Source organism: Heteronotia binoei, chromosome 15 (assembly GCF_032191835.1).
Source record: "Heteronotia binoei isolate CCM8104 ecotype False Entrance Well chromosome 15, APGP_CSIRO_Hbin_v1, whole genome shotgun sequence".
NCBI classification, from domain to species: Eukaryota; Metazoa; Chordata; class Lepidosauria; order Squamata; family Gekkonidae; genus Heteronotia; species Heteronotia binoei.
Window position 1 is genome coordinate 3,127,590 of NC_083237.1, and position 21,258 is coordinate 3,148,847.

The window sequence follows — 21,258 nt, forward strand, 5'->3', positions numbered from 1 at the left end:
AGAACACATCTTTCAACCATTTGCACAAGTTGTGTGTTCAAGTGGCATTTTACACACACACACACACACACACAAATATAGCTTTTAGTCTCGACTTTGTACTGCTTCCAACACAAGACCAGCAGGAGTACACCCAGCTACCACAAAACCCAGAAAGTATACATGTTCCATACATTCAAAAACAAAAATCCCAGCACAGAAACAGATTTTTTAAATTTTTATTTCTCATCTTTTACAGTAAATCTGATACAGGCAATTAAATAATTCCGCAAATAAAAACAAAACAAAAAAAAACCCAAAAAATAAAAAAGTTAAAAAGCCAAGAATTTAAGTTCTCCCTTCCATTCATGCACAAAATTACTTCTCAAAGATGCAACCTCAGAAGTTAAAAAGGGCAACATGTATTAAAAAGGAAAGGAAAAAAACCCTTGTGTTGCCAAACTTTCACTTTCTTTCAAACACACTTGTTTGTTGAAACAAATATTAACCAAATCTGGGAAGGTGGGGGGGGGGGGCGGGAACCAGGCAGGCAAGGATCTACAGAAGCAAAAACTTCCATCAGTGAAAATTAAGGTGGCTAAAGACACCACTATTGGGTTTTTAATTAACATTTTCCCCCCACACCAGCTATGGCGGGAACAGTGGGTTTTATTTTTTTTTAATATTACCCTTAGTGCAAAGTGTCACTATGAGAACAGATTCAAATAACTGTACACTGAAAAAAAAGGTCAGTAGATCCTATTTAGAAAAAAGAGGGTTGCAGAGGGGTTAGAAAATTAAGCCCAGCAGGCCGTGTATACACAGCTGCCGTGACAATATCTTTTGCTAGGAATTCAAAATGGCCACCCTTCAAGGACACACCTTTTGTCCACCATTCCAAAATGTGGCCTACAATCAAAAATTATATATGCCAAGCTAGCCTGGGCATTATCGGTGGCAGCCATTTTGGGCCATTATGCCCCAATGGAACCATTTTGTAATTTCAAGCTTGTATTCCACAACTGCTTTGCTCGCCATTAAGGATCCGCAATTCCACTTATTGACAGGGCTGGCCTGTAACAAAATGGCTGCCATTCTCCAATAAACAGATCAAGACTTTCACCGCTTTGCCCAGTGATGGCGGCCATTTTGCTTCTTGATCAATGCCAAAAGAAAGTCATCAACAGTTCTTTCACAATGACAAAGTTTTTTGGGAAGACAAAATGGCTTCCAACAGGCAGCAAACCAAACTGTTCAGTTCAGCAGGCCAAAACCCCCCCGCTATTCCTTATGGGCAGCTAGGAAAATGAGAGCCCACACCCTAGCACATCCATGTACCAAACCTCCATCACAGTAGCTATTTCGAGGTTTCTAGGAGAGACCTAAATGGGCACAAAAAATCAGGGGGGTGGGGATTGTGCGAGAAGGAGAAAGACATGTGCGGAGAAGGTGCATGTGTAGCGCAGGAAAACAGAGGACTCCAGCAGTACCTTAATTTTTAATATATATAAAAAATAACTATATACATTTATTATTATATTAGGAAATCTCTGGGAAGGGTTTTAAGGGAAGAGTCACAGCCTCTGAGCTCCCCACAGACCTTATGTGGGGTGGGAGGGGGAGGAAGCGAGTAATGTGGTTAGAACGAGCCGTGTAGCATTCCAGATGGCGGCAGGGAGGGGGAAAGAGAAGACTGGGGCTGGTTGAGGGGTGGCCGGAAGGAAGCCAGGCCTTCAGGGTGAGGGAGCTGGGATTGTCTAGTAGCAGAGGTTAGCGACCCTCAGGTGAGCAGCAGTGTTGAGACGGCCCCCCTGGTCCCACCATCCCACCCTCGCTTCCGCCATCAATGCCTCGATCCTTCTAGACACCATCCTGGCAGTGGACGGAGCCTGCACAGAGAAGTTAGCTTTCGAGGGCGCCTGGGGTTGTGGGAGGTCCAGGAGGGGCCAAGAGAGGCTCAATCCCTGTTGACCCGGATCTTGAAGGAGACGCGGCCGGCAAACTTGTCCCGGTCATCGTTCGTGGCGATGTTGGCGGCGTTTACCCTGCATTCCACGTGATGGTCAAAGTTGGCAGTGAGGTTTAGGAACTTCACCGCCACAACTGGCTGCGTGTAGTTCACCTGGAGGTGGAGTCGCAAGAGGGAAGAAAGGGAAGCGTAAGTGTGAGGGCCCGAAAGAAGTCACACTAATCTCACACACCTCCTTTTAACCCACAAAAAAGACTTGACACCAAACTGCAAAAGCCAGCCAGAGCCCAGGTACAAAAACCTAGATCACTAAACCCACAACTTCACTTTCATGCACAAGCAAGGGTTACATAAGAGAAGCCCTGTTGGATCAGGCCAAAGACCCATCCAGTCCAACACTCTGTGTCACATAAGAGAAGCCATGTTGGATCAGGCCAAAGACCCATCCAGTCCAACACCCTGTCACATAAGAGAAGCCATGTTGGAGCAGGCCAAAGGTCCATCCAGTCCAACACCCTGTCACATAAGAGAAGCCATGTTGGAGCAGGCCAAAGGCCCATCTAGTCCAACTCTCTGTGTCACATAAGAACCTAAGAGAAGCCATGTTGGATCAGGCTAATGGCCCATCCAGTCCAACACTCTATGTCACACAGTGGCAAAAAAACCCCACACACCCAGGTGCCATCAGGAGGTTCACTAGTGGGGCCAGGACACTAGAAGCCCTCCCACTGTTGCCCCCCCCCAAGCACCAAGAATACAGAGCATCACTGTCTCAGACAGAGTTCCATCAATACCCTGTGGCTAATAGCTACCAATAGATCTCTGCTTCATATGTTTATCCAATCCCATCTTGAAGCTGTCTATGCTTGTAGCCGCTGCCACCTCCTGTGGCAGTGAATTCCATGCGTTAATCACCCTTTGGGTGAAGAAGGACTTCCTCTAATCTGTTCTAACCTGACTGCTCAGCAATTTTATTGAGTACCCACGAGTTCTCATATTGTGAGAAAGGGAGAAAAGGACTTCTTTCTCCACCTTCTCTAGCCCATGCCTAATCTTTATAACCGTTGTTGTTGTTGGTTTAGAGGGGACAATGAATTTGCTGCTTGGTGGAACTTTCCCTACTGGGAAAGCTTTTCAGTTCCCCACAGATCTCTCCCTTCTACGGTTGCCAACTTCAGGGTGCTGGCTGGAGGTCTCCCAGAAATACAACTGACTCCAGGCTATAGTCCCCCCTGGAGAAACTGACTGCTCCCAGTTTCTACCCCCCATCCCCAAACTCCCACCCCCAAGATCTCCAGAAATTTTCCAACCCAGAGCTGGCAACCTTTCTCCCACCCACCACTAAAAGAATCAGCCCAATTCTCTGTGGTTCACACAACTCCCTTACTCTTCTCGTGCTACCCTTGAAAAGATAACAGCACCAAGACACCCAATACATTGGCAACCTTCTCCCCCCTCAGACATTTTAAGGAAGTTCCAAGGTAGTTAGAAGTTCACATAGGGGAGGGACGGTGGCTCAGAGACAGAGCATCTGCTTGGTAAGCAGAAGGTCCCAGATTCAATCCTCGGTATCTCCAACTAAAAGGGCCCAGGCAAATAGGTGTGGAAAACCTCAGCTGGAGACCCTGGAGAGCCACTGCTGGTCAGGGGAGGGACGGTGGCTTAGTGGTAGAGCATCTGCCTGGTAAGCAGAAGGTCCCAGGTTCAGTTCCCAGCATCTCCAACTAAAGAGGGTCCAGGCAAAGATGCATGAAAAACCTCAGCAGTAGACCCTGGAGAACCGCTGCCAGTCTGAGTAGACAAAACTGACTTTGATGGACCGAGAGTCTGATTCAGTAGAAGGCAGCTTCATATGTTCACAGTAGTGGGAAGGGAATTCTCAATTCTCCAGCATGCACTGGACTTGATGATAATGGACTCAATACTTACATGAACTCTTTTCCCATAATAAGGGAAGTACATTAAATCAATGTTCCCATTGGCAGGAAACATCTCAATATCTCCCAGTTTCTGGGCATCTTCCTCTTTCTGTGGGAAGGAAGGAAAGTGTCATATTATAGCTTAGAATCAGAGTTGGAAGGTACCTCCAGGGTCATCTAGGCCAACCCCCTGCATAATGAAGGAAACTCACAAATAGCTCACAATTCACAGGATCTTCATTGCTGTCAGATGGCCATCTAGCCTCTGTTTAAAAAACCCCAAGGAAGGAGAGCCCACCACCTCCCAAGGAAGCCTGTTCCACTGAGGAATCGCTCTAATGGTCAGGAAGTTCTTCCTAATGTTGAGCCAGAAACTCTTTTGATTTAATTTCAACCCATTGGTTCTGGTCCTACCTTCCGGGGCCACAGAAAACAATTCCACCCCATCCTCTCTAGGACAGCCCTTCAAGTCCTTGAAGATGGTGATCCTATCACATCTCAGCCGCCTCCTCTCCAGGCTAAACATCCCCAGCTCCTTCAACCTTTCCTCATAGGACTTGGTCTCCAGACCCCTCACCATCTTCGTTGCTTGTCCCCTGCCTTTTGCATCCATACATATTATGGAGTACTTTAATCACCTCCGTTATGTGGATGGCGCAGGCTCACCTGATCACATCAGATCTCAGAAGTTCAGCAGGCCAGTCCTAGTTAGTAATCCAATGGGAGGCCACGAAAGAAGTCCAGGGCTGCTACACAGAGGCAAGGCAACGGCCAGCCACCTTTGAACTTCTCATGCCTTGAAAAGCTTCCAGGGTCACCATAAGCTGGCTACAACTCAGCAATACTTTCCACACCCCTCACCTCCACCAACCAAAGCTTGCTAACATCTGGCCACAATCCTTTCCATCACATTGGCTGGCTATATCACTACACTCATCTCTCGGACCCTTCTGGCTATAAATGCCTCAGTGTTCCACAATGCCCCACCCTCCAGAGGCCCTCCCCCAAATCCCATCTGACATCACTCTTACTATTTCTTCCAGGGTGCCTCTTTTCTGTTGATGGAAGTGAAAGGGGGGAAAAAAAGACAGAATGAATATGCAAATGGAGAGGAAGAAAAAGACAGGAAGCAAAAGAGGTAGCAGCAATGAAAAGATCCAGTCGCCAAAAATGTTGTACAGACCCTGCTACTGTCCCACCTAAAAACAGAATTTCAATTTCCCCAACAAAATTCAGTATGCCTAATGAAAGCTCAGCTTTCATTTAGAGCAAGGGTGTCAAATGTCTAACCTGGGGGCCAAAACTGGCCCACCCAGGGCTTTAATCAGGCCCATGGGGCTCTTTTCTCCCCCTCCTCTCCCTTTAAGCTCCACTGACAAAGTTCTCTGATCCTTCTGCCTCGTCTTTTGCAGCTGCAGCAGGAAGCAAAAACTGCAAGGAAAATGTAGAACGTATTTTCCATTAAGGTCTCTGTGCCTAGACAGATAGGGCCCAGAGACCTTCATGGAAAATCCGTTCCACGTTTTCCTTGCAACTTCGTCTGTGCTGCAAGGTGTTGCAACAGAGTGGGGATCCGTTTCGCTTTCAGGATTCCTACAGTAAGCTGAAACTCATGCTTCCTGGAGTTTCCTGTCCTTGCAGATAAAGGGTTGATGCTTTGAGCCAGCTTGTCTCTGCTCAATGGACCTGACCTAATCTGAGGACCCATGGCCAAAGGCGGATATTACATTGGAGAGCCATTGCCAATTTGAATAGGCCTCCGGAGGGGATGGGGGAAGCGCGTAATGCCATTTCATTGTTTTCCCAGGCTCAGAGTACTTTTCGTTTCTCTTGTGATCTTTGTGCTTTTTCTTGAAGTTTTAGTTTAAAAATGGCCAAATCCCACTATCCCCCCACCTTTCCATTTTAAACAAAATATGGCAAGAGTTTTAAGCAAGTTTGTATTTTAAGGTTTTTTAAAAAAAAAAAATCTTTAATTGCATTTGTCTGTGTCCTTTATAAAGTTTATATCTTCGCTACCTCACATTACATTTTATGATAATCCATGGCCTTGCCCCACAAAATCCCATTTATGTCAGATCTGGCTCTCCTCACAAATGAATTCATTTGTGATTTAGAAAAACAAGTTTCTATCCCTTAGGGTTGAAAAGATATCGGCAAGCATTGCATAGTCTTAAAACCTACAGTAGCTGCTGAGTGGGAAGTATTTTTTGGTGGGTTTCAAGTATTTTTGGAGGGGTAGAAGAGAAGTTTAGCACACCTCTCCCCGCTGACAGGCAAATTACAAAAAAAAAAATGCACTGAAATATACTGAATTTATATACATCCCAAAGTGTGTAAAGAGCCTTGTGTCACAGAGTGTTAAAGCTGCAGTACTGCAGTCCTAAGCTCTGCTCACGACCTGAGTTCGATCCCCGGCAGTAGCTGGGTTTTCAGGTAGCTGGCTCGAGGTTGACTCAGCCTTTCATCCTTCCGAGGTCAGTCAAATGAGGACCCAGCTTGCTGGGGGGAAAGCGTTGACTGGGGAAGGCAATGGCAAACCACCCCGTAAAAAGTCTGCTGTGAAAACGTGAAAGCAACTTCACCCCAGAGTCGGAAACGACTAGTGCTTACACAGGGGACCTTTCCTTTCCTTCAAAGTGTGTAAGCACAGAATACAGACAGGCCTTTGATTACTGAAAAATGGGATAATACTAATAGAAAGCAGAGGAAACCTTGATGTGGGAGAAATCACCACCCTTAGTCTAGTTTACATAACTCTGGTGCTACAAGATGGGAAGGTGGTCAGCTACAAGTCTTCTAATCTTTCTATTTTCAGTAGGCAAAAAGCACGAGCAATTCATTGGGCCCCACCGCAGACGGTGGAGTCGTGCCCGTTGTATTTTATAATCCAGAGGGAAGGAAGTGACCCCTTCCCAGAGAACAGATCTCCTTGGCCGCACTATCTGGAAGGAGGACCAGGTGGTTTGGATCCCACAGAGCCAATCCATTGAGCTGGGCCACTTGAGGGCCTCTCGAATCCTAAGCCACAATCAGCCAGCAGCGCTCACGCGGCTACCTTATGAAGGGAGACTTAAAAAAAAAAAAAAAAACAGCCATCTTTGATCAAGGTTTTGCCCTACTGAAAAATGACACCAAGCGGCAGATGTTCCAGCGGAACCCAAAGCCCAATTCAAGAAACATCTGGGGACTTTGGGGGTGGGGCCAGGAGACTTTGGGGGTGGAGCCAGGAGACTTTGGGGGTGGGGCCAGGAGACTTTGGGGGTGGAGCCAGGAGACTTTGGGGGTGGAGCCAGGAGCAAGGTTGTGACAAGCATAATTGAATGCCAAAGGGAGTTCTGGCCACATTTAAAGGGACCGCACACTGCCTTCCCTCCACTGGAAATAATGAAGGATGGGGCACCTTCTTTTGGGGTTCGTAGAACTGGACCCCTTGGTCCGATCATTTTGAAATTTGGAGGGTGCTTTGAAAAGAGGCACTGGACACTATGCTGCAAATTTGGTACCACCAGAGTCCCACATACCCACGGACACTATAGCCTCTGGAATCAGCCCCCATAGGGAGTGCCCAGCAGACATTCCCCTCCCCCACTCACTTTCTGATGACCCTGAAGTGGAAGGAGGGCCTATAAACCAGGGGATCCCCTGCCCCCACCTGGGGATTGGCAACCCTACCAAAGGCAGGGAGTGAGAGATGCTACTGGGAGGGGGTAGGAAGGATGCTACCCAAAAGGAACTAAGAAGCATGTTGTTTGGAGCAGAAGACCACATATTACAGTAGTGTACAGAATCTTGCTACAAGAAATCAGAACTACCGGAAGGGCAGAAGACCAATCGGGCTAGAAGCAAACCAGTCGGGATTGCAGGACTCCGGGATTCTATCCCCGTCCCCAAGAAAGCACTACCCAGTGAGCAGCCATCTTCCTAAGTGCGGCTAGATTGGTCAGCCCATCTTTTTGGGGAGATGGGCCCTTACCTTGGTCATAGATTTGAATCTCTAAAGGGAGGGGGGGGGTGGATTTTGTTGTTAGCGTAAAGAGAGGAGGAGGTAAAACGAAAGGAAGAGTTAGCAGAATGAAACGAGCGTTTGGCGGAAGAAGAAAAAAGAGGAAAACGGAGACGCTCCGAAGTTTTACCTTCGACGAGCAGCTAATGTTGACGGTCTTGTTGGCGCCTGCAAAGAAGTTAATGACCTGAAAAGAGAAGAGGGGGTGGGGAGGAGAGAAAAGATTGAGGCTTGAGTTGGCCTTCCCGGAATTCTAACTCCGCCCTTGTTTTTTAAAAAATAAACAGAGGAGTAAAAGAGGGGAGAGGCCAACGTTTGCAAGGAGCTCTGTCCCTCAAACTGGGGCATGTCGTAAGCCAGGCGGTGCCAACCACAGGCTCTTCAGTGGGCACTTCATGAAATCGCTTGAGGCTCCTTAGCTCGGAGAAATGTCGACTGAAGGGTGACATAATAGAGGTTTACAAGATTAGGATTGGGATGGAGAAGGTAGGGAAAGAAGTCCTTTTCTCCCTTTCTCACAATATAAGAACTCATGGGAATGAAATTGCTGACCAGTCGGGTTAGAACGGATAAAAGGAAGTCCTTCTTCGCCCAAAGGACTAAACCTGGAAACATGCTCCAAACAACATGTGGAACTCACTCCCACAGGAGGTGGTGACAGCTGCAAGCATTGCCAGCTTCAAGAGGGGACTGGATGAACATCTGGAGCAGAAATCCATCAGTGGCTATTAGCTGCAGCGTATTGTTGGAACTCTCTGTCTGGGGCAGTGATGCTCTGTAGTCTTGGTGCTTGGGGGGGGGGGGGCGCACAGTGGGATGGTTTCTAGTGTCCTGGCCCCACTGATGGACCTCCTGATGGCATCTGGGTTTTTTTCGCCACTGTTTGACACAGAGTGTTGGACTGGATGGGCCACTGGCCTGATCCAACAGGGCTTCTCTTATGTTCTTATGTGACACAGAGTGTTGGACTGGATGGGCCATTGGCCTGATCCAACAGGGCTTCTCTTATGTTCTTATGTGACACAGAATGTTGGACTGGATGGGCCATTGTCCTGATCCAACAGGGCTTCTCTTATGTTCTTATGTGACACAGAGTGTTGGACTGGATGGGCCACTGTCCTGATCCAACATGGCTTCTCTTATGTTCTTATGTGACACAGAGTGTTGGACTGGAGGGGCCATTGGCCTGATCCAACGTGGCTTCTCTTATGTTCTTATGTGACACAGAGTGTTGGACTGGAGGGGCCATTGGCCTGATCCAACATGGCTTCTCTTATGTTATGTTCTGGTCCCTGAAGACCAGAAGCCTCGCCTCTCCAGCTGCCCTGAATGCATGAAACAGCCTTGTACCAAATGGGACTATGGATTGAACATATGAAGCTGCCTTCTGCTGAATCAGACCCTCCTTGGTCCATCAAAGTCAGTCTTGTCTACTCAGACTGGCAGCGGCTCTTTCTCCACGGTCTCTGGCTGAGGTTTTACATGCCTACTTGCCTGGATCCTTTTTAGTTGGAGATGCCGGGGATTGAACCTGGGACCTTCTGCTCACTAAGCAGATGCTCTACCAATGAGCCACAGTAGCTCCTTCAGCACAGTTAGTAGTAGAAGTCCTTCACCTTCTGTCTGGTTCTTTTTAACTGGAGATGCTGGGGATTGAACCTGGGACTGGACCTTCTGGTGCCATCAATGGTGTCATCAGGGGTGTGTGGCCTAATATGCAAATGAGTTCCTGCTGGGCTTTTGCTACAAAAAAGGATGCTCTACCACTGAGCCACAGTCTCTCCCCTGAAGCTCCCTTATACTAAATTAGACTCCATTCCAACTGTTAGCGCCTCTCCAGATCTCAGGTGAAGGTCTTCCGCATCAGCTATTGCCTGGTCCATTTAGCTGCAGATGCTGGGGACTGAACCTGGGACCTTCCGCGTGCCAAGCAGATGCTCTGCCACTCAGTCACTGCAGCCCCTCCCCGGAAGCTGTTTTACACTAAATGAGGCCCTGTTGGAAACAGACTCAAACCTGGAAACATCTGCCTGCCAAGCGGAGGCTCTTCCACTGAGCCGTACCCCTGGCTCCTATGTGTGGCAAGGGCATACCCCATAAGGACATTGCCACCTTCACCCCCTCTGTGCCCCGAAGAAGAGGAGGCACTACAGGGTCCACAGCCGCTCACAGCTGAAACGGAGGGACAGAACCCACAAGTCTGGGCCACCTACCCGGTTCATTTTGACGAGGATGCATGGGCGGCCTTCCCGGTAGCCGTAAGTGGTGTCCCCGAGGCCTGAGCAGTTCCCCAACATGGTGCGGTTGAACTGGCACGCCCGCTTGGGGTGGTTCAGAACGCCGTTGTCTGGCTGCACAAAGTAGCGGCCTGGGACGCAGAGCTCATTGTTGGCGGCTTGCCGGGAATCGTTGTAATCTGCAAGAGAAGAGGAAGTGGATGAGTGCCCAGGGTCCAGGGGGCACACAGCATTTAGCACTCCTCTGGGAAAGGCATTCAGAACTTCCCTTTCCTTCCAGGTTCTGCTAGCCTAAACTCCTCCCTAGCCAAAACCGTTCCGCAAAACGCCCACCAGCCTCCCCCACTAATCCCCTAGCAACCTCATTCAAAGCTGTTCTGTCCCTGAATTTGCCAAGAGAGTTTATGGTTGATCTTGGATTCGACTTAACTGAACGTTTATTTACTTCCTGCCCTTTTCCAGCCAGTTTGGTGTAGTGGTTAACTTTGTGGACTCTTATCTGGGAGAGCCGGGTTTGATTCCCCACTCCTCCACTTGCACCTGCTGGAATAGCCTTGAGTTAGCCAGAGCTCTCACAGAGCTGTCCTTGAAAGGGCAGCTTCTGTCAGAGCTCTCTCAGTCCCACTCACCTCACAGGGTGTCTGTTGTGGGGGGAGAAGATCTAGGAGACTAAGTCGCTCTGAGTCTCTGATTCAGAGAGAAGGGCGGGGTATAAATCTGCAGTCTTCTTCTTCCCCAGTGGGGAGTCAAAGCAGCTTACGGAATCCTCCATTCTGTCCTCACAAGAACCATCCTGTGAGGTAGGCTAAGCTGAGAGCATGTGACTAGCCCAAGGTCACCCAGCAGGCTTCCATGGCCGAGCCAGGATTCGAACCTGGGTTTCCCCAGATCCTAGTTAGACACTACACCATGCTGGATCTCTTCATTTATTCATCTACTTTCATTAACTAATCCCCTCCTCTTCTTCAAAACCATCTAAGACAGTTTGGTGTAGTGGTTAAGTGTGTGGACTCTTATCTGGGAGAACTGGGTTTGATTCCCCACTCCTCCACTTGCAGCTGCTGGAATGGCCTTAGGTCAGCCATAGCTTGCGTAGTTGTCCTTGAAAGGGCAGCTGCTGTGAGAGCTCTCTCGGCCCCACACACCTCACCGGGTGTCTGCTGGGGGGGAGGGGGAGAAGATCTAGGAGATTGTAAGCTGCTCTGAGTCTGTGATTCAGAGAGAAGGGCGGGGTATAAAATCTGCAGTCTTCTTCTTTTAAGTTGGAGGTTTTCAGTACATCCTCCAAAATCAATGAAGTTTCTATCCACCGGAAACCGTGAATCAACACGGTTCAGCTGCATGATTCAGGTGGGTGGCCATTTTTGGTCTGAAGCAACAGAACAATCTTCATGCACACAAAAGCTTAGATTCTGTTGGTCTTAAAGGTGCCACTGGACTCAAATTTCATTCAGATGGACATTAAGCACCAAAGAGGACCAAATATAAACAAGATAAAAAGATGACCCTGCCCAGAAGCTCAGGCAACGCACAAAAACACTCAGATTTTTAAAAATTCCCGGCACCACCTTCTTCAACCACACCAAGGGCACTTCCCTCCAACAAGACTTCTTCGTATTTACCAGGGCTTTTTTGTAGCAAAAGCCCAGCAGGAACTCATTTACATATTAGGCCACACACCCCTGGTGGCACCACTGTTTCACACAGGGCTCTTTGTAGAAGAGGCCCAGTGGGAACTCATTTGCATATTAGATGAAGAAGACGATATTGGATTTATATCCCACCCTCCACTCCGAAGAGTCTCAGAGAGGCTCACAATCTCCTTTCCCTTCCTCCCCCACAACAGACACTCTGTGAGGTAGATGAAGATATTGGATTTATATCCCGCCCTCCACTCCGAAGAGTCTCAGAGCGGCTCACAATCTCCTTTCCCTTCCTCCCCCACAACAGACACCCTGTGAGGTAGATGAAGATATTGGATTTATATCCCACCCTCCACTCCGAAGAGTCTCAGAGCGGCTCACAATCTCCTTTCCCTTCCTCCCCCACAACAGACACCCTGTGAGGTGGGTGAGGCTAGAGAGGGCTCTCACAGATGCTGCCCTTTCAAGGACAACCTCTGCCAGAGCTATGGCTGACCCAAGGCCATGCCAGCAGGTGCAAGTGGAGGAGTGGGGAATCAAATCCCGTTCTCTCAGATAAGAGTCCGCACACTTAACCACTACACCAAACTGGCTCTCCTGTTCTCCCGGTTCTCCCAGGTAAGAGTCCGCACACTTAACCACTACACCAAACTGGCCAAACCCTCTGACACCAAGCCAGCCGGAACTGCGTTCCTCTGCATTCCTGCTCAAAAAAAGCCCTGGTATTTACACAGAATTCTGAAATTAGGCAAATCATGAGAAGGAGAGCAGGCAGGCTTGCATCAGTGCTTAGTTCTCATGGCCCTTGCTTGCACACCCAGGGAAATGCTGATTGGACACCTTGGGTTCAGTTAACGATTTTTCTCCAGGCTAGTTCGGCAAGGGATGTTGGCAGGTTTTTTGCTGTCTTCTGGACTTGGAGCAAGGGCCACTGGGGATGTTTGCGTGCGGGAGGTATTTGTGAATTTCCTGCAGATGACACTCCAACTCCATGATTCTTTGCTTCTACGAATACTCAAAGGTACTCGTGCATGTTATATTGTGTGAATTGATACTGCCAATGGGAGTAGAGACTTAATCATTGAGGTTTTGCTCCAAACGCAGCTCATTGCCCTGATGTGCCCACCCCACTTCCAGGTCACGTTGAAAAGTCTCATCGGGGACATCATTAAAACATCAGGTGAAACTCCCTGCTCCCAGTAAGCCCCCAGCCCCCTCCTTGCTCAGAGGATCTGGGCAACCCTAAATGGAAGGCGTGGCTCGCCGAAAATGGCTGTGTGCATCTGTGGCACAGGCACAATTCAAACCAAGGACTTACAGTAGCTCATGACTCTTTATGGTTTTATGATTTGGTTTTAACGTGTGACCCACATGCGGGGGGCGGCAGAGTAGAAATGAAACAGATTAAAATCAATCAATAAAATATCCCAGCCGCTTCTTTGCCTACCACTGTGCCTCCAGCTGACGCCACATCCAGACGAATTGGGCCATGACTAGTTTTACAAGCGAGTGGGAACTCTCAGCCCAAACAGAGAAAGTCATTTTTTTGGGAAAAGGCCACTAGTGAATTTCGCACAGGAAGGAGGACTGCTTGTTATTATTCTGCTTGCACTCTCACTACCGCCAGGGGGCGCCAGTTGCACGCTGACAACATAGCAAGGGGGTCCAGCAGTGGTGGGAGTGAGGGGGGGGGGGTCAGCAATTCTGTGTACAATTCCGGTCACCACACCTCAAAAAAAGATAAAGCATTGGGGAAAGTGCGGAAAAGGGCAACAAGAAAAGTGCAGAAAAGGACAACTACAATGATTTAAGGGTTGGAACACTTTCCCTATGAAGAAAGGATAAAATGCTTGGGGCTCTTTAGCTTGGAGAAACGTTGACTGAGGGGTGGCATGATAGAAGTCTACAAGTCATGCATGGGATAGAGAAGGTAGGGGAAGGTAGGGAAAGAAGTACTTTTCTCCCTTTCTCACAATACGAGAACTCATGGGCATTCAATGAAATTGCGGAGCAGTCGAGTTAGAATGGATAAAAGGAAGTCCTTCTTCACCCAAAAGCAAGGTAGTCCCCATGTGCAAGCACCAGTCATTTCCGACTCTGGGGTGACGTTGCTTTCACCTTTTCACGGCAGACTTTTTACAGGGTGGTTTACCATTGCCTTCCCCAGTCATCTACACTTTCCCCCCAGCAAGCTGGGGACTCATTTTACTGACCTCGGAAGGATGGAAGGCTGAGTGAACCTGGAGCTGGCTACCTGAACCCAGCTTCCGCTGGGATCGAACACAGGTCGCAAGCAGAGGGCTCCGACTGCAGTATTGCAGCTTTACCACTCTGCGCCACTCTACTACCCCTGGAGAAAACGGCTGCTTTGGCAGGTGGACCCTACGTTAAAAGTTCCTTCTCTCCCCCCAAACCCTGCCCTTGCCAGACTGCAGCCCCTAGATCTTAAGGAATTTCCCCATGGGATGAGGGAATGGTCAGCACCACTCACCTGCCAAAAAACCGTTCAGCATCCTCACGTAATTCTCCCAGGATTCTGTGTTGGTCACGTTGTAGGTGATATCCAGAGCATCGGTCTTTGGGCGGATCATCATGCCTAGAAGGGAGGAAACGGAAAGGAAAATATTCAAATCGGGCTGAGGCTCCCCACCAGCTCCACTCAAGACGACGGCAGCCATTTTACTCCCCCCACCCTGACTCTCCAAAACCCCTCGAGACAAAACCTGCCGCTTCGTGGTGTCGGCAGAATAACACGCACAGCAAGGGGACACAACCTGACTGAAGAGTAGATAAAGGTTAATTTAGGAGCTAACGTACTTGATAGGAAAGAGGAGAGGCACAAATAGGATCCTCACCGGTGTTCCCTCTAAGCTGAGTTAGTGTGAGCTAGCTGACAATTTTGTAGCCTCCGGCTCACACATTTTTGTCTTGGCTCAGGAAAAATGGCCCTGGAGCAAACTAATTTATGCAGTAGGCTCACAACTTTTAATGCCGGTGGCTCACAAGGTAGAATTTTTGCTCACAAGACTCCATAGCTTAGAGCAGGGGTATCAATGCAACCTGAGAGCCTATCAGGCCCCCGAGCAACCGGCTGTCATCTGCTTCCTTCTCCCTCTCTCTTGCTTCCTTCTGCGTAACAGCTTGCTTTTCAAAGCTTGCTCAATCGCACAGGAACTACATAGCAAAGCCTCTGTTTTCTCCTTTGGCTGAGGCTCCTCCCTTGGGGAGGGAGGCAGAGCTTGCTTTGCCAGGCTCTCTCAATCGCACAGCAGAGCTCCTGAGCCAAGCCTCTCTTCCTTCTATTGGCTGAGGCTCCTCCCCCTCCTGGTCCCCCGGGGAAGGAAGGAAAGAGCCAGAGCTTCCTTTGCCCAGTTCCCTGGATCCCATGGGAGAGATACAAAGAAAGCATCTTTAAGACCAACAAGTGCTAATGTTTTAAGCATGTTTTTAAATTTTATTAAAAAAATCTTTAATTGTGCGTCTGTCCTTTATAAAGTTTATATCTCTGCTACCTAATCTTAAATAGGTACTTCCTAGAAGAAAAGGGGAAATTGCCTTGAGAGCAGCAATCGTGAGACAGGTAAGGAACAGCAGAGAGAAGGTGCTGAGCTCACTAGCCTATCTGTCTTCTTGCTGCCCTCCTGCAGTGGGGGGGCGGGTGGGTCTTCTCTTCTTTGTACACCAGACATGGCCTTTTCCAACACCCGGGCAATTCACACACGCATAGATGCACCCCTCCGAAGCACTCAAGACGTTTGCAGCCAATATGTGAATGGGCTCGGAGTGAGCCATTTCATACTGTAGCCTTTTTTTTTTCAAGTTTTAAAGTTTCAGAGGGCAGCCATGTTGATCTGCAGGAGAAGAGCCAGGTTCGAATCCAGCCAGGTCAACAATATTTTTTTTGGGGGGGGGGGAGATAAGCCGTCAATGCTCTCGAAAGGATCCAACGAAGTGCTCACTCTCGAAAAACTTACACCCCCAAAATCTTGCGGGTCTCTAAGGTGCTGTAAGGTTTTATGTTTTTATTAGGTTTTATTTTTGTCAGCTGCCTCAAGCGCTGGAGAGGTAGACAGAAAATTAATTTAAGCCAATAACCAAACAAATCGCCCTTCTTCCAACTGTATTGTGGATCAGAAGTATATTCCCAAATTAGCTGGCAGATCCAAAGCGACTTCAGGGTATTTTGTGGCCCCAAACAGCATAAGCCCCGCCCCCCTTGTCTGGGCTGCGTCAAAGAGCAGCTCAGGCCCCAGCGGTAGGGTTGCCAATCCCCAGGTGGGGGCAGGGGATCCCCCGGTTTGGAGGCCCTCCCCCCACTTCAGGGTCATCAGAAAGCGGGGGGAGGGGAGGGAAATGTCTGCTGGGAACTTTATTATTCCCTATGGAGATGTATTCCCATAGGAAATAATGGAGAATGGATCTGCGGGTATCTGAGGCTCTTGGGGGGGGTGCTGTTTTTTGGGGTAGAGACACCAAATTTTCAGTGTAGCATATAGTGCCTCTCTCCAAAATACCCCCCAAGTTTCAAAAGGATTGGACAAGGGGGTCCGATTCTATGAGCCCCAAAAGAAGGTGCCCCTATCCTCCATTATTTCCTGTGGAAGGAAGGCATTTAAAAAGCGTTCAGTCCCTCGAAATGTGATGGCCAGAACTCCTTTGGAGTTCAATTATGCTTGTCACACCCTTGTTCCTGGCTCCGCCCCCAATATCTCCTGGCTCCATCCCCAAAGTCCCCAGATATTTCTTGAATTGGACTTGGCAACCCTATCCAGAGGGTGTGCCTGTTGTCTCTCACTGAGAGAGGCGAGTCCCTGAAGGGCATCCATACCACCCCCTAGGCGGTCACTTGCTGGCTTGGTCAGCAAAACTGTCCTGGGTGGATCTTCAGAAGAGTGGAAAGGGCACGTTCTGTAAGTTTGAGGCTCTCATGAGCTTTGTGCCCTGGGTTTCAAGGACAGGATGATCTTCCACTCAGCACAACAAGGAAGTTCCCCAAATAAATGCCAACCCGCAGAAAGCCGCCTGGCGCAACAATCCTCATCAAAGCATCTTATTGCAAAAGCAAAGTCAGATTATATGACCTCAGCGTGTTCCTTCTCGATCTCTGTGACAAGCCAAAATTAGCTGCCGTAGCCTGTTTCCTGGAGTGATCTTAAGTTCTGAGAGGAGAAGGCTAGAAAGCTTAGCCATTTCTCTGCCCCCCCCCCAGGACTACAATTCCCAGGATTCTCGGCAAAGAGGAAGTGACAGCTGGTCTAGTCAGATGCCTGTTGTGTGGCTATGCCCTTTGGGATGCTGTTAGCATCACATGCAACTTCTGGGCTTTGTAGGGCCACCCTCTTCTCTGCCAGCCTAGCTTCGAGTTGGCCTTGGGGAAGAAAGGAAAGGTCCCCTGTGCAAGCACCAGTCGTTTTTCGACTCTGGGCTGACGTTGCTTTCACAACGTTTTCACGGCAGGATTTTTATGAGGTGGTTTGCCATTGCCTTCCCCAGTCCTTTACACTCCCCCCCCCCCCCCCAGCAAGCTGGGTCCTCATTTGACCGACCTCGGAAGGATGGAAGGCTGAGTCAACCTCGAGCTGGCCACCTGAACCAGCTTCCGCTGGGATCGAACTCAGGTCATGAGCAGAGAGTTTGGACTGCAGTACTGCAGCTTTAACACTCTGTGCCACGGGGCTCTTAACAGATGCGGAAAGGAAAGGTCCCCTGTGCAAGCACCAGTCGTTTCCGACTCTGGGGTGACGTTGCTTTCATGACATTTTCATGGTCGACTTTTTACGGGGTGGTTTGCCATTGCCTTCCCCAGTCATCTATGCTTTCCCCCCAGCAAGCTGGGGACTCATTTGACCGACCTCGGAAGGATGGAAGGCTGGCTACCTGAACCAGCTTTTGCTGGGATCGAATTCAGGTCGTGAGCAGAGAGTTCAAATCACAGTACTGTAGTACTACCGCTTTACCACTCTGCGCCACAGGGCCGCTTGACCTTGGGGAACCCGAGTTCAAATTCCTTCTTAGCGCCTCAACTTTCCTCCATAACATGTTTCTACAGGGCGGATGAAAGGGTGTAATATTATTCTGAACATGCTGGAAGGAGGGGAAGAAGAAAATAACAGTTCACAGATCTTTCCCCCTCCCTTCTTTTTCTCAAGCCCCCCCCCCCCAAACAGTTACCCTGGATGCCCCCTAACGCCGCCCTGAGCCACTTGTGGGAAGGGCGGGATATAAGTTACGGAATAAATAAATAAATAAATAAATAACGCTTTCCCCCAGGGCTTGTTTGAGTCAGAGCACCTGTTCTCAATGCTGGGTCTCAGAAGGTATGAAGACAAAAGGGCTTCTGAACATGTCAAGAGTGCTTTCGCTATTAAGCCAGGCTCTGAGCTTAAGATTCCTAGGGAAGCTGGGACTGTAAGCGATGTGCAGCAATTCACCACTCCCTCCAGCTCCTAAACCTGTGCTGTCTGTTACCTGGAGGTTCATGCCCCAAGAAGTCCCCCACCCAACAACAGGCAATACCAGCATGGATACAAGAAACAGCAACCAGGCTCCAGTGAAATATCCAGGATACAGCACCCCCTTACCTGGGACGGAGAGACGGTCCTGGTATTTGGGAGTATTGGGGTCCACCGTCTGTAGCATCACCCACATGGTGAGTGTGAAGAGGGCGGTGAGGAAACCGTAGAACACCAGATAGAAGAGCAGGATTAGAGCTGTGGGGGGGGGGAGAGAAAAGAAACACATTTGGAGGGGGGAGCAGAGTCCAGACAGGGCATCCCCACACCAACCCCACAAACGCAGCCATCTTGTGCCTGGCTCCAAATCACCCCACCCTGCCCACCTGTTGGTGCCCTCCCAAGGGCACAAGACAGCCCCAGAAATCCTGCAATTCCCCTCCACCCCGAGGATTTCTGCTGCTCAAACGCAGCGGCATGGAGCGTTCTGTTCCTGAACACCTTTTCTTCCGTCGTCCTCAACCGCACAAACGGTTTTTGGTGCCAATGTATTCTTTGCCCTGTACACGCACGCACGCATCTTTGCCCTTCGCGCCAGCCTCATTATCAAGAAGGGCTCGGTGCCAATTTAATTAGATGATTGAGATGGAAATCTGAGAGGGCCCTCCAACCTCCTTAGTCTCCAGATACTGCAAGTGGTTCAACAGCAGGTTAAGCCGAGTGATCCACAGCAGAAGATACCTCTGGCAAAGAGTCCCACGCTGGCCTCTTAGCCTGACCCCTTCCAGAGCCTGCAAATGTACCGACGACAAGCCCTCTGTATTTAGGGAGGCGATTAATAGGAGGGGGTACGAGGAATCCCAGGTTCCTTGAGAGAGGGCACAGCCACTAACATCTGGGATTGGCTGCCAGCAGCTGCGCAGAGTTGGACACTGCTGGAAAACAAGTCATGTGCAATGCCTCCCTCTAAGCTGTGAAGTGTTGTTAGCTCCGGCAGAAACGAGGCTATCCTTCTGGGGCTATCCTTCCGGAGCGAAGACGAAAAAGTGTCAGCCGGAGGCTGAAAAATGATGAGCTAGCTCACACTAACTCAGCTTAGAGGGAACACCGGCCACTTGTCTGCTTCTGGGTAAGGGAGTTCCGTGTAACAGACAGAGCAATGCTTCAGTTGAACTGGGCTTCCAATTCATCTTCAGCGACAAGGCAAGATGTATCTTGACGCTAGGTCAAAAGGGTTACGGGGTAGGAAGTCTTTACTTGCTGCAGATCTGGCAGATGCGGACCCTGAAATAACTCACTCGGTGGCAAAATATTTGTCAATAGCGCTCTCTCTAAAACAAAGGGCCGGTTGTGCTGCTAACACGTACTAAGATTTTAACTCAAATTTTAAATGGTGAATGTTTTATAGAGCCCCGTGGCGCAGAGTGGTAAAGCTGCAGTACTGCAGTCCTAAGCTCGGCTCACAACCTGAGTTTGATCCCGGCGGAAGCTGAGTTCAGGTAGCCAGCTCGAGGTTGACTCAGCCTTCCATCCTTCCGAGGTTGGTCAAATGAGTCCCCAGCTTGCTGGGGGGAAAGCGTAGATGACTGGGGAAGGCAATGGCAAACCATCCTGTAAAAAGTCTGCCGTGAAAACATGAAAGCAAAGTCACCCCAGAGTCGGAAACGACTGGTGCTTGCACAGCGGACTACTTTTACCTTATTTTATAATGTTTTATATTGTTAAAGACTTTTACGGAATTTTATGTTACTATTAGGTAGCCTTTCAGATTATTCAGTTACGTTTTTGTGATTATGATTATTGGTTTTCCCTCTTGTTAGTCTATTTTGGTTTCCAATTACTTCTCGTATGTTTTCTATTTACCGTCTTGTTTTATCTTGAGCTTAAGACCATCGGTCAAAGAAGCTGACAAATCAAAGGAAAGGACTTGCCACAGGTCTGGGTATAGCAGCTCAGTTTGAGGTTCAGGGAGGGACGCCAGAAACGCTGGGATGAGAAGGGCCATCCCTCCTCGCATTGGGGAAAGCACGGCCTCAGTTCCTCCAGCGCAGCTGCCTTACACAACACCAGCGTGCAACAGCCACGCCCTCTAGTATCCCTCCTGCCAGCCCCAATGGAATGTTGCCTTACTCCCACGTTGCTCCCGGTTCGTAAGCACAGAGTAGGCAACTCCAGCGCTCCAAGCGCTCATCCCTGAGTACCTGCCTCTTCCAACTTCCTCCTCCTTATCAAGACATGCAAATAACTTAACAGTAAATTAATAGTCAAAGCAGCCTCCTGCGCTGGATTTCCCATACCTGGGTGTACCCCAAGAGCACTCAAATGCCACTCACTATCAACCACTTGCACCAACAGGCAGAGACCAGTTTTCTCCCGCTACCAGGTGACTGGAGCAAAGTTTGAGTTGTGGCACCTTTAAGAAGGGTTGCCAAGTCCAATTTAAGAAATATCTGGGGACTTTGGGGGTGGAGCCAGGAGACATTAGGGTGGAGCTAATATCAAGGCTGTGACAAGCATAATTGAACTCCAAAAGGAGTTCTGGCCATCACATTTAAAGGGACGGCACACCTTTTCAATGCCTTCCTTCCATAGGAAATAATGAAGGATAGGGGCACCTTATTGTGGGGCTCATAGAATTGGACCCCCCAGTCCAATATTTTTGAAACTTGGGGGGTTATTTTGGGGAGAGGCACTAGATGCTATACTGAAAATTTGGTGCCTCTACCTCAAAAAACAGTCCCCACTCAGAGCCCCAGATACCCGTGGATCAATTCTCCATTATTTTCTATGGGAATAAATCTCCCTAGGGAATAACAGAGTTCCCAGCAGACATTTCCCTCCCCTCCCCCCGCTTTCTGATGACCCTGGAGTGGGGGGAAGGCTTCCAAACCGGGGGATCCCCTGCCCCCACCTGGGGATTGGCAACCCTACCTTTAAGACCAACAAGTCTGGATAGAAGATATTTTGGGTTCTACCCTGCCACTTGGGGGCTTCAGGTCAGTCACTGTCTCACCCGAGACAACCCCAGAGGGCGACGGCTGTGACAGAGGTGC

At 49.2% G+C, this 21,258-nt stretch overlaps 1 protein-coding gene across 1 annotated transcript in view; it reads right to left on the reverse strand.

Annotated features, from left to right (window-relative positions):
• Positions 1-202: 202 nt before the first annotated feature.
• ATP1B2 (ATPase Na+/K+ transporting subunit beta 2) overlaps positions 203-21,258 on the reverse strand; it is a 28,640-nt gene continuing 7,584 nt past the window's right edge. Inside the window, exons 2-7 of the mRNA XM_060256215.1 lie at positions 18,335-18,463; positions 14,245-14,349; positions 10,087-10,289; positions 8,004-8,060; positions 3,878-3,976; positions 203-2,101 (exon numbers count right to left, since the gene is read on the reverse strand). Of these exons, the coding sequence (XP_060112198.1) occupies positions 1,937-2,101; positions 3,878-3,976; positions 8,004-8,060; positions 10,087-10,289; positions 14,245-14,349; positions 18,335-18,463 (758 nt within the window). The 3' untranslated portion in view covers positions 203-1,936. The remainder of the gene's footprint in view (positions 2,102-3,877; positions 3,977-8,003; positions 8,061-10,086; positions 10,290-14,244; positions 14,350-18,334; positions 18,464-21,258) is intronic.